This window comes from Sapajus apella, unplaced genomic scaffold (genome assembly GCF_009761245.1).
Source record: "Sapajus apella isolate SASKATOON/1434 unplaced genomic scaffold, GSC_monkey_1.0 scaffold83, whole genome shotgun sequence".
Taxonomy (NCBI): Eukaryota; Metazoa; Chordata; class Mammalia; order Primates; family Cebidae; genus Sapajus; species Sapajus apella.
In genome coordinates, this window is record NW_022437023.1 from 1,117,259 (window position 1) to 1,137,684 (window position 20,426).

Here is a 20,426-nt window from a genome sequence, read left to right on the forward strand (position 1 = left end):
GTCCTTCTCTCAGTCCGTGGGGATGACGGCCAAGCAGGCTTTTTGCCTCTCTCAGCCTCACACTTCCCTGCTGCTATTTGCGACAGGATGCCCTTTTCGGTATTTACTGCTATTTCTGGCTTCCTCCCAGGAGCTCCTACAACAAAAGGGAGCCTGAGAATCTTGCCAGGAGACGCCAGACCCCTGCTGGAGGGTGGGGCTCCTGTGGCCGTGCAGGAAGCACCTTGTGCTGAGGCCCCACTACCCTCCCCTGTCAGGCTCAGAGGGAAACCTGCGTTTCCTCTCCCCAGGAGATTTCCCAACCTTGCCAGCAGTCACAGCAGACAGCTCAATCAGCATCCCTTCTCAGGCTGAAACTTTCTTTAGAGCAGCAAGGGCTTCCTTTTTGGGAAGGCTAGAGGAGATTCCCAAAGCGGAAGGTTAGGGGGAAATGGGCAGTTTTATTGATGATGGCAACGCACAAGACTCCACACCTAGGTATGAGGGCGAGAGAGCTCAGGCCTTAGGCTTCTCCTCAGGATCCTTAGAGGCAAACTTCTCCTGCAGTTTCTTCCACAAGCTTTTATCCATTTCTTTAAGCTCTTCCAAGGTGTCTGCGAGGGGGAAGGACAAAAAGAGAGAGGGACTGAAGTCTAAAACTTGATGACACAGGCTGGACCCCGGGGCTTTCCCGACACAAACATGCCTTAGTTTTCACACAGTGTTCCTGAAAAAAGGAAGTGCAGATGCAGCTTCTGAAGAGCAGATCAAACAGGGTAACAGAAGTGACCGCTCGTGGTGACTGAGCACTGTGTGCCAGGTCCTGTGCCCAGCATGCTCTCAGCGGTCTTTCCCCCTCCCCTCAACCTTGGCATCAAAGTGGGGTGTTCTGCTCGTTGCCCTGCTCCATATGAGGGCAAAGAAATGGCCCTGTGCTGTCCGCTGCGCAGCCCACAGGACCAGATGCTTCGTCGCAAAATTTGGCCTGCTCCATGCAGCCCTTCTTGTCTCAATTCTTCAGGTGTGGAAACTGAGGCAGGGGGAGAGGTAATTTGCTGAGGTTGCCCCGCTGGGAAGTGGAGCAGGGATCTGAATCCTGGTGTGTGGGCCCAGCACATGCGGTGGAGTTGAGCAGGCACCAGGAGGCAGACGGACTGGGGCCCGAATCCCAGCCCATCACCTCCCACTCTGGGTCCCCTCAAGCAAATCATTTAACCCTCTTCGCCTCGAGTTCCTCATCTGTAAAATGAAAATAAAAACACATCTGCAGACAATTTGGGGACGGGTGAAAAAGAAAATAAAAAACCACAGGTACCCCCAAAGTTGTAAGCATTAAAGAAAATCATGGAAGTAACTTTCTTGGCACACAGTCTGCACTCAGTGAAAAGGCAGCCGTCTCCACCCCAATGCAGGCGGGAGGGGCTCTGGTTTAAGAAAGCAAACTTTCCTCCCCACAGCCAGAGCCAAAGCAGAGTTTCTCGGCCTTGGCACTACCAACACTTTGGGCCAGATGATATTTTTGTGGCTGGCCTGTGCATCACTGAGGGCTGTGTTGAAGCATCTTGGCCTCTACCCACTAACACCAGTAGCACTGCTGCCCCCAGCACCAGTTGTGACAACTAAAAATGTCTCCAGACATTGCCACGTCCCCTGAGGGCCAAAATCACCCCCAGTACGGAATCATTTGTCTCAAGTCTCTAGGGCTAATGTTCCATGAAATCTAATTTTATGTTTATGTTAAATTTTAGATATTCATATAATATTGTTTGGCTTTCCCACCCTGAATTTTCATGTTAACAAAACTACTGGAGAAAAAAAAGAGTATCTTTTCTGACCAAAAAAGGTAACAGAAAAAAGCCCGTGCTATCGGGCTCTTCCAGAAGTCTAGGTCACTGAGGGATCCTCGTCCACCTCCAAGCCCCGAGGCCTCCCTTTAGCGCCTTCCATGACCTCAATCCTAGGGTAGACACACGCGTGACCCAGAACACAGCACCTTTCAGACTCGCCAGGCCCTCAAAGCCTCTCACTACAAGGTGCTGCAGGTCTTTTCTTGTCCTGGCAGAGGAGACATTTGGTAAGCTTACTCCATGCAATTTGCAACAAAAATATGAGGCTTGCTGTGAAAACAAATTCTCAGCAAATTTCCTGGAACTAAACTCACAGCCAGAACAAGCTGCAGCGCGGACCAGTGGCGGGGACGCCTCCTCTCCGGGCCTTCATTGCTGCCAGCTACCTGCCTGCAGAGGCGGCCCTGGGGTGAACAGACAGAGGGCAGAGGCAGGGCCTCCGGAACTTACTTCCACCCTCACTTCAAGCTCAAACTTTGCTCAAACTCTCCAGGGCCTTTGCAATAATGAGCATCAATGCTGTTAATTACATGGACCCAGGGATACAGGAGTAAATTTACACATGAAAATAAACTGCCAATAAAGTGAGTCTGCCTGGCCAAAATATCTTTACCCCCATTTTCTGGCAAGTACTAGAATAAAAATAGGGTTAGAGTTGACACGTAACAGCAGGTCAGACCACCAGGTTTTAATCTCAGAAGAGTGTCTTCTAGAAGCCCATATCCTCAAAACTAAGTAGCTGAAGGCTGCCATTAGAAGACACATTTCTAGAATACCAGCAGGAAATGTTTCAGGGCCATGCCCTCCCAGAAAGGGTTAGCCTATTTTTGCATATAATATACTTGGCAACAAAAATAGTAATTTTCCAGTACCTGCCGACTTCAGCCCTGGCTCTCCTGCCTCCCTCCTTGGGGACAATGGAGACAGGGAGGCAGGGAAAGGACGGGCTTGGCAGGGTGTTTCCTTTCTTGTTCACCACAGTCTTTCAATGACTCGAAAACATACCTAGTTAAACTCATCTAACCCACAGACCACGTCCCCTGGGTCAGATAACTCTTCGGCGGATATCCCCAAACACATTTATTGAATGGCTTTTTGTTTTAATTAAAACTTTCATTGTTTATAAAGCCCTCTTAGGACCATAAAAATAAAATTATTTTCCTTCCATCTTGATTTCAACTACTTCCATTTGGCAAATATGCTGAAGTAGTCCCCTGTTCCCTGCTGCCCAGCCTTGAATTTAAAAGCACTGAAGATAGATTTCCTTTTTAAATAACGCCTTTGACCTTCTCCACAGTATATGGTCAAAATGCATGAGGCCTATAGCTTCAGAATTTCCTCTGGGCTGTTCTACAGGACTTTCCATCAAGCAAAGCTGTCTTCTTAGACAATTCCCCTTGGCCACTCAAACTCCGAGAATCATGTGCAAAGCAATGAGAAAACTGTGCTTTCATTACCTGTAGACAGGATCAGCTTGTACTCTTCCAACGACAGGCCACTGAAGCTGGTTTCTCTGGGGCGAGGGTACTGGTCACAGGGGTAGAGAGGAAGAGAAGGGAGGAGACAGATCAGCACACAAGTTCTGCTATCTAACTGCGGTTCACTTGGGCCCTGGGCAACCAGAGGCCAGGAGGCCTAGCAAGAGGAGCAGCGCCACCTTGAGGTCAAGACTTGGCTTTGCAAGAGCCAGTACAGTCTCCAGGAGGCAGCTCCAACTTCAACGTGCCCATGAGTCCTCTCTGGAAAACGCAGGAATGGGCAGGGCCCCCGATTCTGCATTTCTAACCAGCTCCCAGGTGATGCCCAAACTGCTGCTCATGGACCACATGTTAGTAGGGAGGATTTAGAAAAAATCCATTTTCCACATGGGCATATGGCCACATATATTTGTGGGGTTACAGAACCTATTTTTTGAGTCTAGGAAAAACCACTCTAAATGGAATTTAACAGTAATCACGCTGGGGTCCAGCTCTGGAAAAGGAGGGCACATTCCCAATCATCCCATCTTTATCACCAGAGTGCAGGGAGGTGTCAGTTTCATCAGCGTGGATGGGAAAATAGGTATAAATCCAATGGCTGTCAGATACTCCCAGGAGCACGCACTGGCATATCAAATACATGACTTCTATTCATAATTGGTTTTTTTTCCCTATTCCCTATATTCACAATTTTAAATAGCTTTTATTTAGGTGGCCTAAAAGCCTCTACAAGGCACCTCTGTTCGCTTGGTTGAAATTACTGGTTTCATTTGAAAACAGCAAACCCGATTCTTTACAAAACATTACATAATCAAGATTTTCACTCATTCTTATTAGCTGTCCTGTCAGAAAGCTGGGGGTATGCAAGGTGGCCCACTCACCTTGTGTTTGTAGTAGTTTGAATGGAGTCGTGCTAAGCTCTCGTACATCTGATCACAGGCCTCAGGCTCTGCAATCTGAAAAGCAAAGAATCCCCAAGGAGGTAAGCAAAGGAGTCCTGCCTCCCACAGTGTCTGTACCTTGAGGAAAGACCATACTTAATAAGGCATTCACATGAAGCAGGCCTGCAGCTAGCACTGGCTTCTCCACTCTGTGGGAAGCAAACCTGGACTACAGCTCTGCTATTAGAAACCACTTTTTGGAGGCATAGCTCTGCCTCATCAGCTCCCCAACCTGCAGAAGAATCAGATCAATTAACCAGCAAACAAGCATTTGTTGAGCATCTGTGACTTGTAAGCCACCACACCAGCTGCAGTGGGAGATGCCACAATAGAAACCTAAGGTTGGGGGTGTGCCTAACACAGCGGGTGCTGGGCAGGGTGGGCTGCAGGGATTCAGTCAGGGAGTCCCCACACGCTCAAGTGGTCAGTGCATGAAGGAAGTGAGATGATGCTAGCTTCTGAAGGAAGCACAGGGGTCAGCAAGCAGAAGGAAGGGCAGGCCTTCCTGGGGGAGGAGATGCCTTCAGCAAGGAAGAGGAGGCAGGAATCCCCTAGGATGCTTCAGGCCAGACCAGTAGATTCTTTTTTTTTTTTTTTTAAATTGAGACAGAGTCTCACTCTGTCACCCAGCCAGGCTGGAGGGCAGTGGCACAATCTCGGCTCACTGCAACCTCCACCTCCCGGGTCCAAGCGATTCTCCAGCCTCTGCTTCCAGAATAGCTGGGATCACAGGCATGCACCACCACACCCAGCTAATTTTTGTATTTTTTAGTAGAGATGGGGTTTTGCCATGTTGGCCAAGCTGGTCTCGAACTCCTGACCTCAGGTGATCTGCCCAACTCAGCCTCCCAGAGTGCTGGGATAAGAGGCATTGGCCACCATGCCTGGCCTCAGATCAAATTCTTTTAGGAAAGAAAAAAAAAAAAAAAAAAAAAAAAAGAAAAAAAAAATCTGAGTTTGCTGAAACTCTACAAGAAGGAAAGAAACACGAAGAAGGCAACATTTAAGATGAAACGGGTGAGCTGAGGAGAACCAAGACGGGACCCCAGTTAGGTCTGCTAGAAAGGAGATGGCCCAGAACACCAAGGCCTTCCATAGAAAGGGAGAAGTAAGTAAATCTAGTGCCAGAGACAGTGCTGCCCCTGCTGGACATCCTCAGGAAGACAGGCAGCACACAGATGAGACGTGGTCTTTTCCCTTTCACACCTTTTAAAATTTTCCCTTTACTCTGTCCTTGCTATTGTTTATGTATAGTTCCTTCCCTTTACATTTTCCTGCCAAGAATTCTGAAAAGCTCCCCAGAACCAAACTTTCTCTTTTACATTTTTTTCCCCAGAATTCAAATGAAAGATTTTTTCCTAACTTAAATCCTTCCTTGGAGAAGGCAGAGCATAAATAAATCAGCAGTAAAGCACTTTTATAGGCAGCTCCACTTCTGACTCTCTGTGCATGTCAAATGAGGTCCTCACTTTATAGCAAACAAAAAGGCGATCCATCATTTAGTTCTATCTGATCCATTCCTGGGTTCAGGTTGAACATCATGAGAATGTTCAGCTAGATACATCAGGAGAGGAAGGATTATGGCCTGAGGAGGTGGTCAGTGTAATAATCAAAGTCATTATCTGAGTGAACAGAATGAATGGAGAAGTTTGAGGCTGCTGCCTCCTTGCTGCTGGTCAGCTCTTCCAGGGAAAGTCCAGCTAGAATAGAATTCTGCACACATGCTTTGGACGAACACACGTGGAACATTTTTCTTCAGCAGGACACGCATAACCAAGAGCTAACACAGAAGACAGAAGGACAGGAAGTAAAATACACAAAAGGAAAAAGAAAATTATACTGGCACAAAGTTTTCTGTGCACAACAATATTTAGTTCAAAAGAAAACAGTGTACTTCTTTTGCTTTCTCTCTTCATACTTGTGTAGATGTGCTCATACACACACACACACACACACACACACACATATATTTTTTGAGACAGAGTCTTGCTCTTGTCACCCAGGCTGAAGTGTAATGGCACAATCTCGGCTCACTGCAACCTCTGCCTTCCAGGTTCAAGTGATTCTCCTGCCTCAGCCTTCCGAGCAGCTGGTACAGGCCCCTGCCACCAGGCCCGGCTAATTTTTATATTTCCAGTAGAGATGGGGTTTTGCCATATTGGCCAGGCTGGTCTCAAACTCTGGACCTCATGATCCATCTGCCTCGGCCTCCCAAAGTGCTGGAATTACAGGCGTGAGCTACTGTGCCCAGCCTATAAATTTAACAGACATTCATGGAGACCTTCCAGCATGCTTGGCCCATGCATGAGCAGGGGATGCTTGGGTGAAGGATCTCCAAGGCTATAGGGAGCAGCGGAGTCAAGCTGCCTGGGTTGAATCCTGGTACCATCACTTATCAGCCATGGGATGTCAGGCAAACCACTCACTCTTTCTCTATGAAACACACTTAAAAAAAAAAGTTTCCACAGTTGCTTTATCTTTCTCTATGTCTGTACATACATATCTTTCTTCTGATCCACTTGAAAGTAGGAGCATAATGCCCCTTCACCCCGTATTTCAGTGTGCATTTCCTAAGAACATTCTCTTACATAACCAGAGTTCAACGATCAAATTCAGGCCACTGAACATCGACACAACACTATTATCTAATGCACAGTCCATATTCCAATTTTGTCAATTGTCTCAATAATCATCGATGGAAAAACAGGATGTCCTGCTGCATTTACCTGTCATGTGCCTTTTAGTCTCCTTTAATCTGGGACAGTTCCTCGGCCTTTATCTTTCATGCACTGAACATTTTGGAAGCATACTGGCCAACTTAACCTTTCTTTTAAAGGAAAAGATAATAATAGCCCCTACTTCGCAGGGTGGTGTGAGGATAAATGAGGTAATGCTTGGGCTGCTCTCAATTCCGGGCCTGGAACACTGATAAACGTGAGTGATTAGTTTTTGTGACAGTTATTAGTAGTGAAGAGTTGCAGTAAACACTGGCCTGTCTCATGAAGTGAGAGGGGAAAGACACAACAGTTCAGGACCACCCTGGTGCGAGTGGAACGAAGCGGCATGTACAAGAGGCTGTAGGCCCGCAGAGCCAGGCAGGACGTGCTGGAGAATGAGCGGCTGAGGATGGGCGCATGTACCCACAAGGAGTGGGGGCGCTCCAGGCACAGGACCAGGTGGAGCCAGTGCCAGGGAATGGGTCAGCATGTTATCAGTGGATCAGCGTGGCTGACGTGCACTGCCGAGCCTGGCACTGGAGGCAGAAGTGAGGACGGATGAGAAACTGCCGAGGCTTCACTCCTGACTGACCCTGGTGGCTCTCAGTGGTCACTGAGCTCTCCATGGTCTGCCAAGTGAGCAGCTATTTGCTGCACCTGGGCTTCACCTGGTGACCGCTTATCTGGACCTTCCCTTCCTGCCACCATCCCCACCACCTTCCCAACCAAGCTCTTAGGAAAGGAGTCCACGGGCTGATTAGCTTTCCTCCCACAGCCTCTGCCTCTCTCCTGGGCTCCCAGCACTGCTTCCTGGTAAACCTGCATTCTGACCAGAGCCGCACCCTCAGACGCCTGTCAACTCAACTTCCCTTCCTGCTCCAACTTCTCTAGCAGTGAGAGGTCAGCAGTAGGCTGCTCAGCGACCTTATACCACACGCTCAAGTGGGTGAGGAGGGTGCTGTCCTTCCTTGCCATCTATTCCCATCCCTGATGGGCAGCAGGACAGACGGGAGGGGCACAGCGAGTGGGTCACCCTTGCAGAGCGCTGCTCCTGTAAGAGCAAAGTGCACAAAGTCTAAGTGTAAAAAGCAAAGTGACCCTCAGGTGCCCTCATCTCTTAAGCTTCCTCAGCGTGAAAGATAGTCTCCTAGAGAGTTCCCAGAATTCCTGGACTCAATCGTAATCTGAGAAAAAAGAGCAAACACCTGAGTCCTAAAATCAGACTTGCCAGACAGCTTCCCGTCTGAGGTCAGAAGGCGGCCGAGGGTGTAAAAAGAGTGTGAGATATGCCCATTTCTAGCCAAGTTCTTACTGCCTGAGGAGTGGCGGAGTCCTTGTCAATGCTAAGATCCTAGCCACAGAGAACTCAAGCTCAGCAATTAAAACACAGTCATGCTTACTACTTAAAAGGATGTCGATGGAGACACCTGTCAGATTCCGGAAGCCTCACCACTTTCCTATACCTTACACTTTATTCACAGACTCCAGCACTAACATTCCTGAGTCCTGAAAGGCAGTTTTTCTGATGAAATGGACTGTGCATTTTCAGAACTATTCTTAATACAAGCTTTAAATTACCTGATTTTGCATTCACACCTAATGAGATCATGGAAGTTTTAGGACTAATAGCAGTGCTGGGTTTGAAAAAGATAGCAGTGGGGACATGATGAAAAATTCAGCACTGCTCCCGAAATGTGAATAAAATAGATGTTCATCTGACGAGTGTCCTCTGTGGCTCTGTTTTTGCTCCTTTTGCATTTCCCCTGCTCAGTCATCAGTAAATTTCTCTTTACCATATTAAACTTTTATACATACAAATCTACATCAGTGCCGCAGGCACCCATTTCGATTTTCAAAATTGAATTTTGGGTGGTGACAGCAATTGGTACAGCGGCCCTTATTCTAGTCACACAAAGAGACACATAAGCACTTTTGGGAAAGGGTGTTGCAAATTGCTTTGCTAATTAAGGTAGAGCTGGATTCAGTCCAGGAGGATCTATAAAAAAAAAGGTTTTCAAGACTTGGTAATGAACTTCTGAAATGAGTTCATTCTGTTATGGGAGCCTATTCCCTTCAATTGAGTTGAAAATGTATTTCTTAAGCACCTACTATAGAGAGAGTGCTCCACGAGGGGAGTGTGAGGTGTCACTAAGAAGAAGACCCAGGCCGGCTGAGGAGAAGCTGGCAGACACACTGCGGAGACAAGATATACAGGCATTAGAAACCAACCCTGCCCAGGGCAGCGTGCAAGCGAGAGCCAGAGCTGCAGAGCACGGGCCGCTGCAGGAGACTCGAGGTGAGAGCTGGGTACCAGGCTGGGCTGCCAGGGAGGTGTGGCGGGGAAGGGTTGGGTTTCACTGCAGCGACAGTGCACAGACTGAGGAGTGCCAACCTGGGCATGAATGACACAGGGACCAGAAATGAGAACGAGGCACGATGACGCACAGGACAAGGGTGTTTTAGGCAGGCAAGGTTTTTAAGGGGAACCCGGGGAGGGCTCCAAAAGCCTGGGAAGCCACCCAGTTCTTTACAAACTGTGTCTGGGTTTTATTGGGTTGCAAGGGTCGGGTGACTCACAGTGCACTTGCCTCAAAGGTTCAGAACCGTTTGTACCATGGCCAGTTTGGGAGGCCATGGGAAGGCACTCTTGCTGAGCCTGGGGCTTGGGTTGGGGTGGTGAGAGGCAAGGCTGGAACCGCAGGCTGGGACCAAGGATCAGAGGCATTGTAGCTCTCAGAAAGTTGCCTGCCACCTGTTCAGGAGGCAACAGGCAGATCACAAAGATCTCTGAATAAAGTAATGATGCACCAAAAGTGGCCAAGAATTTCTCCCTTCCGGAGGAGCACTGCGTCTTCACATATGCAGAGAGAAACACCACCCCTTAGTGTGGATACTATCCTAGCTCGCAGGGCGACTTCAGAATTGGGAGAGGAAAAAAGATGGAGATGTTTGCATTCCCTCTTAGAGATGATTCTCCTCACAACTCCTGTTTTTCGATGGGCTCAATACACGACTAAAAATAGGATAATCTGTTCTTAGGATTCTCTTCAAAAACATGACTTCAGGGGGCCCATAAGTGGGGGTGAGCAATGTTGCGATGGCCTCACTGTGGCCAGGATGTGCCAGGCAGCTTGGGAGCTAGCTTCTGCCACGCTGAGGAATGTCAAAGACCAGGCCTCAGCTGCATGACTGAGAAAACAGAATTACAAAAAAACCTTTGAATTCTCCTCAGAGAAGGTGGAAATATCATTTACAGTATTAAAAACCCAAGACAAAGTTTAACTTTTTTCAAACTGGGCCAGTATCATTAAACTTGGATACAATTAGAACTCCCGGGTGGGCGAGCCCCTTCCTGGGCAGCAGCTCTTGCAGGCCGCCCCTTGGAGCTGCACCCCATGCTACATAAGTGGGTGCTGGTGTGCCGTCCCGGCTCTTTTAGGAAGCACCTAATGAACTCATTAGAAAGACCTGCTCCTTTCCCTATTGTTAAGTCAACAATTACAGTTGTTTTGCCATCTTCCCGCACGCTGTGATTCTTTTATTAAGCTCCAGCGCTGCAGGAAACACGTGTTCTTAGAAAAACTGTATTCAAAAGGGGCAAAGCCTATAAACACTGACTTTATAAAACTACACAAAAGGATATGGGGTGTGAGAGGAGTTATGTGTGTTCCTGCTCCCACCACCACCTCCCCACTTGGTAGGTTTCGGGTGGACCATGAGACTCCCCAGAGGGCAATGTGAGGTGGAATAAACAGAGGCAGTGGTTTTTGTGCTCTGGTTTTGAGTATGAATTATTACTTTACCCTCTAGTGAACCTGGCTCTTCTCTGCCTGGGGTCCCACCGAGGACCACCTTTCTTCCCATCTGCACTGGTAGTGGCTGGGGCAAAGAATAGGTGGGCAAACACAGGGGGTTCCATCTGCTGCCCAAACTATCTATGGCACAAAAAGGTTTGAACAGGCAACCAGGGGAAGGAAGTGGCTTGACGTTCATGGAACAAGAGATTGTCCTGGCCGGGCGCGGTGGCTCACGCCTGTAATCCCAGCACTTTGGGAGGCCGAGGCGGGTGGATCACGAGGTCAAGAGATCGAGACCATCCTGGTCAACATGGTGAAACCCCGTCTCTACCAAAAATACAAAAAATCAGCTGGGCATGGTGGTGCGTGCCTGTAATCCCAGCTACTCAGGAAGCTGAGGCAGGAGAATTGCCTGAACCCAGGAGGCGGAGGTTGCGGTGAGCCGAGATCGCGCCATTGCACTCCAGCCTGGGTAACAAGAGCAAAACTCCGTCTCAAAAAAAAAGAGATTGTCCTAACAATAACTTGGAACAGCAGCCCAGGAGACAGCGCATACCAGGGCCAGGAGGGCTGGGTCTGTTTCTCACTTGGCTTGTCTCTTATGGCTAGAGAGCCCTCAGTGCGTTGTCTTATGTTTCTGATTTGTTTCCCCATCTGTAAAATGGGAACAGTAATGGCTACCACTCAGCTGCACTAAGGATTAAATGAGATTAATACACAAAGGTGTGCTGTGCACCTTTCGGGGTGACTGTTAGGACCAAGGAAGCCAAGAGGCTGAGAGGACTGACTGCCTCTATCCTCTACAGGAATGGAAAGATGGCATGAGCAGAGCTACTGTCCCCCCAAGTCCACAACCAAGAGGGAGCTCCATACTAGTCAGTCAACTGGATCTAATCCCCACCTCCTGCTGCCAGTTTAATGAAGAGCCTACCAGAATCACCTTTCTTTCTCAAGGTCTTTATAAATGATCTAGGAGTGTCAGCAGGAGTGACTCACAGTAGTGTTTCCAACTCCAGCGAGGGGCTGCACCCTTCAAAAATTATCACAAAGGTTTACTAAGCCCAGGTGCATTCTCAGGTGACATTAGGATGAGGTACCACAACAGTGGTCCTGAGGAATGCACCTTCTGCCATGGTGATGCACTGGTTCACTCTACCAGGAATGCATTCATCAGCCGCTACAGAATCATCAATGGAGCATGATTTGCATCTATAGCTGGGACTCAAACCTGTGTGGGCCTTTGACTGATCAGGAACGATTTCCCTAGGAGATGACAAAGGATGACAACTCCAAAACAGAAAACTCTTTCCCCCTTTGCTGGCTCCTCTTACACTAATAAGCAAGTGAACGTAATGCTCTCTCGCCTCGCCAAGGATCAAGGCTCTGATGGCCCAACTGTAAGCTCCTTGGTGGTGAGGACCCGGTTATGGCCTTCTTCCATAGATCCTGCAATTTCCCCATACAGTAAGCTCTCAAATCAATTCTTACCACTCAGGACACACAAATATTCCCTTTCTACTCTTCACAACTTCCTTCCATCTAGTTCTGCTACATCTGAAACGATATTCAAATAATCGTTGTCTCATGTGCCATAACCAACTATTTACTTATCTATTCATTCAGACATTGACTGAGCATTTTTTATGGGCCAAGAACTATGCTAGACACTGGTAGGGGAGGGAGGAAAAGATAAAATTGGCATCATCTCTATTTTCAGGAAGCTCATGCTAAAAATATGCAGGGAGCACAGCCAGAAAGTTTACGGGGTTTGCAGAATTGGGCCTAGATAAGATTCTTGCCTTAAAGATCTTTACACTTTGGGCCAGTAAAGACCACCATGAATGATGGAAGGGCCCTGGGTAAAACATTTCCCAGGTTGCCAGCCAATCAGTAGTTCAGTCACAGGGATGCCACTGGGCGTGCTCCCGCTCCATGAGGTGGGCTGGCTTGGCTCCGTTTTGGGCTAAGCTGCAAAAAAAGACCATGCTCCTGCTTTGACAGGTCTTGGCCAAGTTTCACAAGTCATTTCTTCAGAGAGTATGTGTATGTATCTCATTTCATATCTGATCTCTTGCCTGAGTCCCCGGCTCAAATATAGCACTGCCTACTTGACATTTCCACTTGGAAATCAGTGTACTTGGCATCTCAAGTTTAACCTGTTTAACACTGAACTCAAGATATTCTTCCTACACCCACCTATTCCTCGCTCAGTAAATGGCACTATCTTAGACCTAGTTGCTCAGGCAAAAACAAAAAAAAATCTAGGTGCTATGCTTGGCTACTCTCTTTCCCCCGATTTAAAAAAAAAATTATTATTATTACTTTTTTAGAGACAGGGTTTCTCCACGTTAGTCAGGCTGGTCTTGAACTTCTGACCTCAGGTGATCCAACCACCTTGGCCTCCCAAAGTGCTGGGATTACAGGCACGAGCCACCACGCCGGGCCCTCTCTTTCCCTTTATCCCACATCCCATATATCAGCAAGTCCTGCTGACTCGACCTGCCACCTGCACATAACCTGAATGCAGCCACTTCCAACTTCTGTGCTGCCATACTCATCCAACCCGCCATCTCTCACTTATACTACCAGTCAGCTTCTCTCCAGCCTCGTTTTTGTTCTTACCCCCGCTAGCCCACTCACCACATACAGGCAGAAGTCTTTTAAGAAAGTAAATTAGGGCTGGGTGTGGTGCCTCATATCTGTAATCCCAGCACTTTGGGATGCCGAGGTGGGAGGGATTACTGAAGGTTGGGAGTTCGAGACCAGCCTGACCAACACGGAGAAATCCTGTCTCTACTAAAAATACAAAATTAGCTGGGCATGGTGGTGCATGCCTGTAATCCCAGCTACTCAGGTGGCTGAGGCACAAGCATCACTTGAACCCGGGAGGCAGAGGTTGTGGTGAGCCGAGATCACACCCACCAGCCTGGGCAACAAGAGTGAAACTCCGTCTCAAAAAAAAAAAAAAGTAAATTAGGGCACATCAGTCCCCTCACTAAACATCCCCAGTACTTCTCACTGGTCTTACAATAAGGTCTAACTCCTAATCAGAGCAGATAATATCCTACTGCGCCTGGCTCCTGACCTCCACTTAGCAAACTCCACCTTACTCACTATCCTGCAGCCATTCTGGCTTTCTGTCCTTGAACATGTCACTTTGCTTCCTACCTCTGGACATGTGCAGTGCCTGGAATATCCTTCCCACCAAGTGTACATCGCTGGCTCATCCTCTTGCCTTAGGTCTCATCTATGTGTCATCTCCTCAGAAACGCCCAACTATAACATTACCCTTTTATCATGCTACCCTATTTTCCATCGATCACAGTACTTCTCTGTCTTATGTACGCCTACTTGTTTATTGTGCCCTGAACTACAGTGTAAAACTTCATGTGGGCAAGGCTTCACCTGTTGAACACTACGTTTCCCTAGCCCGTTCCAGGCATATGGTAAGTGCTCAATAAATACGAACTATATGAATGAATGAATCCCAGAGCTTGCAGCACCAACCTAGAAGAGAGCCAGAAAGTAGGCGTAGTACTACTCACACATAGTTGCCGGAGCTGAGGACCCAAACCTGATGCACAGGCTTACAGGAGATCAGGAAGAACGCAAACGCTTACTGGGGGCCTAAGGAGTTAACTGGGGATCAGCTCAGTCAATACACAACACTGAGAGGTAATGGTACCATGACACGGAAGCAAAAAGCTGAGGCTGTCACCAGCTGCCACTGGTATTGTGGGTCTCAACTCTGTGTGCACCTTGAATCACCTGGAGAGCTTTTAAAACACTGAGGCCAAGGCCGGGCGCAGTGGCTCGCACCTGTAATCCCAGCACTTTGGGAGACAGAGGCAAGCGGATCACCTGAGGTAAGGAGTTCGAGACCAGCCTGGCCAACATGGTGAAACCCTGTCTTTACTACAAATACAAAAATTAGCTGGGCATGGTGGCAGGCGCCTGTAATCCCAGCTACTAGGGAGGGTGAGGCAGGAGGAGATCACTTGAACCTGCGAGGCGGAGGTTGCACTGAGCCGAGATCCCGCCATTGCACTCCAGCCTGGGGGAAAAGAGTGAAACTCCATCACCAAAAAAAACCAAAAAACAAAAAAACACCGAGGCCAAGACCCCATTCCTAGATTCTGAATCATTAAGGTTGAGCGATCCCAGACATCTTAAGTTTTTGTTTTTTGATCTGTAGAGACGAGGTCCCACTATATTACCCAGGCTGGTCTCCTGGGCTCAAGCGATCCTCCAGCCTCGGCCTCTCGGAGTGCTGCGATTATAGGTGTGAACCACTGCACCCGGCCCATCTGGAGTTTTAAAAAGCTTCCTCGGCAATTCCAGGGGCAGCCGGGGGAGAGCACTGAGTAGGAGGCGAGTCGCTATCAGTAGCTCCCTGGGGGAAAAAGGGGGGCGCGCGCACGTGCGGTCTGGAAGGAAGGGCGCGCGCATGCGCAGATCCACCCGCTAGCGCGCTCGCTGGCCACGCCTCTGCCTCGTCCTCTCCTCCCCTCGTCCCAACCGCCTCCCCGCCGGTCACCTGGGTATTCTCTCCCTCCCGAAAGGCCTGTGCCACCCGCTGTCGCAGGTAAGCGCCCAAGTCCCGGCCCCGTTTGGTCTCGTCCACTGGCCATTCCTCACAGAGCTTAAGAAAACGCCGGTACCGGCTGGCCGCCATTTTGGGCCCCAAATGGGCGGCTTCCCGCCCTTGGGGGAGGAGTCGGCGCCGCTGGATGGCGCTTGCGCACTAAGTCTTGCAGCCTTCCTAAGGAGGGGGACGGGAGTCCTGGAGGGCATGCGCGACTTTGCAGGCGCCCAGCTACTGTCCGGGTGGGGGCGCTGCTCGCCTGTCTCTGCAGGTAGAGCTAATTCAGTCTTCGTCCTCCTGGAACCGGCCCAGCTCCCAGGGGCAAGGCCGACGTGGAGTACCCCAGAGACAGCTTTGCTTCTCTTTTTCAATGACTGCAGAAGCTTGAGACTAAAAAACCCTCCTCCGAGGCCTCTGCTGTTTTGCATAAAGCAATACATTTACATGTAAATACAGGTTACTGGATGAAGATGTGTTTGAACGTTGTTCGTGTGTGCCCCTGTACCTGTCACTAACCTTGGTACTCTGCCGCAGCTCCTTTAGTGCTTCCTAGTTCTTGTTCCTCTCTGCCCAGCCCCTATTAGTATCCCTTCTGTGCCCCCCCTCCGACCCCTCGTAAGCCAGGCATCTCTGGGAGGCCCGGGTTTTCTAGTCTGAGCAATGTCAACTGGGTTGATTCGGCCTAGAAAAACCTTTTTTTTTTTTTTTTTTTCCAATTTATTATTATTTTGTAGTGTGGTAAAATACACATAACAAAATGTACTATCTTAACCATTTTTTTTAAAGACAAGGTCCTGGCATGTGGTCCATGTTGGTCTCAAACTCCTGGACTCAAGTGATCCTCCCACCTTGGCCTCCCAAAGTGCTGGGATTACAGGTGTGAGCTACCATGCCTGGCCTTAATTTTTTTTTTTTTTTTTTAGTTGGAGTCTTGCCCTGTTGCCCAGGCTGGAGTGCAGTAAATGACACAACCTTTGCCTCCTGGGTTCAAGTGATTCTCCTGCCTCAGCCTCCTGAGTAGCTGGGACTACAGGTGCTCACTGCCACGCCCAGCTATGTTTTATATTTTTAGTAGGGTCGGGTTTTCATCATGTTGACCAGGCTAGTCTCGAACTCCTGACCTCAGGTGATACTCCCACCTCTGTCTCCCAAAGTGCTGGGACTACAGGTGTGAGCCACCGCACCTGGACAGCCATTTTGAAGTGTACATTTCAGTGGTATGAAATGTTGTGCGGCCATCATACCGTCCATCTCCATAATTCTTGTAAAACTGAAACTTTATACTCATTAAACAACAAATCCCCATTTCCCCCTTTCCCCCGACCCCCTGGCAATGACCATTTTATTTTGTCTCTGATTTTGACTACTCTAGGTACCTCATATAATGGAATCCTGCAGTATTTTTGTGACTGGCTTATTTTGCTTAGCATAATGTCTTCGCCTCAAGGTTCATTTATTTTGTAGCATATGTCAGAATGTCCTTTCTTTTTAAGGCTGAATAATATTCCATTGCATGTATATAGCACATTTTGTTTATGCATCCCTTGATAGACACTTGGGTTGCTTCCATGTTTTAGCCCTCGTGAATAACGCTGCTGTGAACATGGGTGTGCAAACATCTCACGACCTTGCTTTCAATTCTTTTGGTATGTGCTCAGAAGTGGAATTACTGGATCATATGGCATTTCTATTTTAAGTTTTTTTGAGGAACTACCATACTGCTTTCCACAGCAGCTGCACCATTTTTCACTCCCACCACCAGTGCAAAAGGGTTCCAATTTCTCCACATCCTTACCAACATTCGTTATTTTCTGGTTTTTTGATAGTAACCATCCTAATGGGTGAGGCTGTATCTCAATGTAGCTTTGATTTGCGTTTCTCTAATGATTAGTGATATTGAGGATCTTTTTATGTGCTTGTCAGCCATTTGCATATCTTCAGAGAAGTATCTATTCAAGTCCTTTACCTGTTTTTAATCGGGTTGGTTTTTTGTTTGTTTGTTACTGAGTTTTAGGAGTTCTCTCTGTGTTCCAGATATTAATTCCTTGACAACTACATGATTTCAAAATATTTTCTCCCATTGAAACGTGTTTGTTTTACCAAGTCTTCTCTTAAATGTCTCTGGCTACATCACCATGTAGACTGATTTTTGTTCTCAAAAGACTGTCCCGCCATCTGCATTTTTCATAAGAAAGCCTCAGGTACCCTGTGTATCTCCGCCGTCCTGTATATAGCCAAGACCGTCCAATGTGTACAAAACTTTGCTTCCTCAAAACCTTCTCCTCCTTCTTGCCCTACCTGCATTTTAAAGGTGAATCCAGGAGAGTCCTGCCTTCAAGAAGTTGACTGCCAAATCTGGGGATGTGTACATAACCAGTATACAAAGTTACAGATGACGAGAGGTTTTTTTTTTTTTTTTTTTTTTTTTTTTAGACGGATTCACGTTCTGTAGCCCAGGCTGGAGTGCAATGGCATCATCTCTGTTCACTGCAGTCTCCACCTCCCAGACTCAAGCTATTCTCCTGCCTCAGCCTCCCAAGTGGCTGGGATTACAGGCACGCGCCACCACACCCAGCTAATTTTTGTACTTTTAGTAGAGACAGGGTTTTACCACGTTGGCCAGGCTGGCCTCAAAACTCCTGACCTCAGGTGATCCACCCGCCTTGACCTCCTAAAGTGTTGGGATTACAGGCGTGAGCCACCGCCAGAGCTTTGACTGACGTGTTGGACAATGCTGGAGAGTTTGGACAAGCACATTCTGTCTACCATGCTGGGGAGAGTGGGAGAAGATCAGGGATGGCTCCAAGAACAGCCAGAGGCAGTTCTGGGGTGGCAGTGGGAAAGAGAGGGAAGAGTTTAATTTGAGGAAAGATCAATGGGTGATTTTCATGGGAATGGCTTTAATTGTTCTGAAGATGTTAGGAGTAAAGACCAAGGAAGAAAAACCTTTGGGTACCAGAATGCGTGATGCCTAGCTGAGATAAGGAGAGTTCAGGGGGAGTGGAAAACCAGGTGCTCAAGGGCACCTCCTCCAGAAAGCTCCCCTGATGAACCCCACCAGGTTCCCAGCCCAACAGTCCCTCCCTGCTCCATCCTCACCTCATAGCCACGCAGTTTTGATGACAGACCAGAGGCGCAAAGGGCAAGGATTGTATCTATTTACTTATCAAGGTCCTGGCGCCTAGCGCTGTGCTGGGTTCCCTGAGGCCCTGTCACAGCTGTGGCTTTGAAGAGCAGCTGGCTGCTTCACATCTGTCCTGGGAGACAGAGCCAAGGTCCCTCTCTCTTAGGCAACCAAAAAGTCACATTAGGTGGCAGCAAATGGTTTTTATGCCAGGGGCAATGAGAGGTTGAGAAGAGCGCTGGTCTCCAGAGGAAGCGCAAACAGATGCTTCCTTCTAAGGTGCTCCCTTCCCCTGTACTCTGGCATCTTCTCAGTCAGGTTGTGGTTGTCCCTGGTTCTGACTGCCCTGCCCACCTCTCTTTCTCCATATGGAGGCTTGTTTGGCCGTGGTGGCTAAGTAGTGGGGTTTTGGAGTCTGACAGACATGGTTGGAATGTAGCCTTGCTCATTTCTTTGTTCATTTGTTTGTTTATTCGTTCGTTCATTCATTCATTCATTCATTCACTCATTGATTCAGTGCTCTGTAGGCCTGATCACTCTATCAATATAATTTCCGGGGGCCCAGTACAAAATGAAAATGTAAAGCCCTTTGAGAAAAAATTGTTAAGACAGAGCGTGATGACTTGCGCCTGTAATCACAGCTACTTAGAGGCAGAAGAATCACTTCAGCCCAGGAGTTTGAGACCAGCCTGGGCCACATGGCAAGACCCTTGCCTCTCCAAAAAATTTTAAAAATTAGCCGGATCCACGTGGTGGTGTGGACCTGCAATCTTAGCTGTGTGGGAGGATCGCTTGATTGCTTTGAACCCAGGAGTTAGAGGCTGTAGTGAGCTATGATTACACCACTGCATTCTAGCCTGGGTGTCTCTAAAAATATTGTTAAGAATTTCAAGACAGTAACAGCAGAGCATTAAAGCAAATGTAACCCCTTCTGAGTGCAGGACCCTGGGTGAGTGTGCAGGTCACACACCCATGAAGCTGGCCCTGAGCTCCTGCCATGCGGTGGACAAGACAGGTGAGGGCCCTGCTCCTGTGGGGACAGACAACAACCAAGCAAACTTATAATTGTAACAGTGCTCTCTATGTATTGCTCATTTGCTGAATGAACAAGATAATTTCAGATGTGATAAGTGCCAAGGAGGGATCAAGGCAGAGTGCTAGGTCAACAGTAATTGGGGCAGGGGAGGGGTAGGTGGTCTGGAGGCCATCCCTGAGCAGCTTGTGAGTCATTGAGGGGTCAGCCACCAGAAGGTGGGCAACAGAGGCTTCCAGGCACAGGGCTGCAAAGGCAAAGGTCTTTGGAGCAGCCAACCTCAGGTGCGTTATTTAATTGCTGTAAGCTTCAGTTTCTTCATCTTAAAATGGAAACTATGTTGATAAATTAACACTGTTTACTATGTGCCAGCACGATTTTTTAAATCTTAATTTTATATTTTATTTATTCTTTTTTAGAGACAGGGTCTCATTCTGTTACCCAGGCTGGAGTACAGGGGTGCAGTCATAGCTCACTGCAGCCTCTAACTCCTGGGCTCAAGCGATCTTCCTGCTTCAGCCTCAGCCTCCTGAGTAGCTGGGACTACAGGCAGGTACCATGATGCCCAGGGAATTGTTTTATTTTTTGTGGAGATGGGGATCTCGCTATGTTGCCCAGGCTGGTCTTGAATCCTGGACTCAAGTGATCCTCTGGACTTGGCCTTCCAAAGTGTTGGGATTACAGGCGTGAGCCCCGTGCCCAGCCCAGGCACAATTCTAAATCCTTACGTGTATGGACTCATTTAGTCCTCACAACGGCTCTCAGATTCATTTGCCACTGTTATCCTGCCATTTTTACAGAAACTGAGGAAACTGAGGCACAGAGAGAGGATAAGGTCGCCAGCTGGTAAGTGGCAGCGTCAGGACTTGAGCCCAGGCTGGGTGGCTCAGAGCCCGTGCTTTTGCCCACTCCCTCAGGTGCCTCT

At 48.3% G+C, this 20,426-nt stretch overlaps 1 protein-coding gene across 1 annotated transcript; it reads right to left on the reverse strand.

Moving 5' to 3' along the window:
- Positions 1-345: 345 nt before the first annotated feature.
- On the reverse strand, positions 346-15,500 carry LOC116533622 (ubiquinol-cytochrome-c reductase complex assembly factor 2). Its single transcript, XM_032253424.1, has 4 exons — positions 15,297-15,500; positions 4,186-4,260; positions 3,284-3,353; positions 346-593 (listed from the first exon to the last, which is right to left on the reverse strand). The coding sequence occupies exons 1-4, from the start codon at positions 15,432-15,434 to the stop codon at positions 496-498; spliced, it is 381 nt and encodes a 126-aa protein (XP_032109315.1). The 5' UTR covers positions 15,435-15,500; the 3' UTR covers positions 346-495.
- Between the last annotated feature and the right edge of the window lie 4,926 nt (positions 15,501-20,426).

Bases quoted from the DNA above. Each gene is read 5' to 3' on its own strand.
- LOC116533622 (XM_032253424.1), bottom strand. From the start codon at position 15,434: ATGGCGGCCAGCCGGTACCGGCGTTTTCTTAAGCTCTGTGAGGAATGG. The intron at 3,354-4,185 runs GTGAGTGGGCCA...CCCTGTGACCAG, and splicing joins CAAACTACTACAAACACAAG to TACCCTCGCCCCAGAGAAAC. The intron at 594-3,283 runs GTAATGAAAGCA...TCCCCCTCGCAG, and splicing joins CAAGCTGATCCTGTCTACAG to ACACCTTGGAAGAGCTTAAA.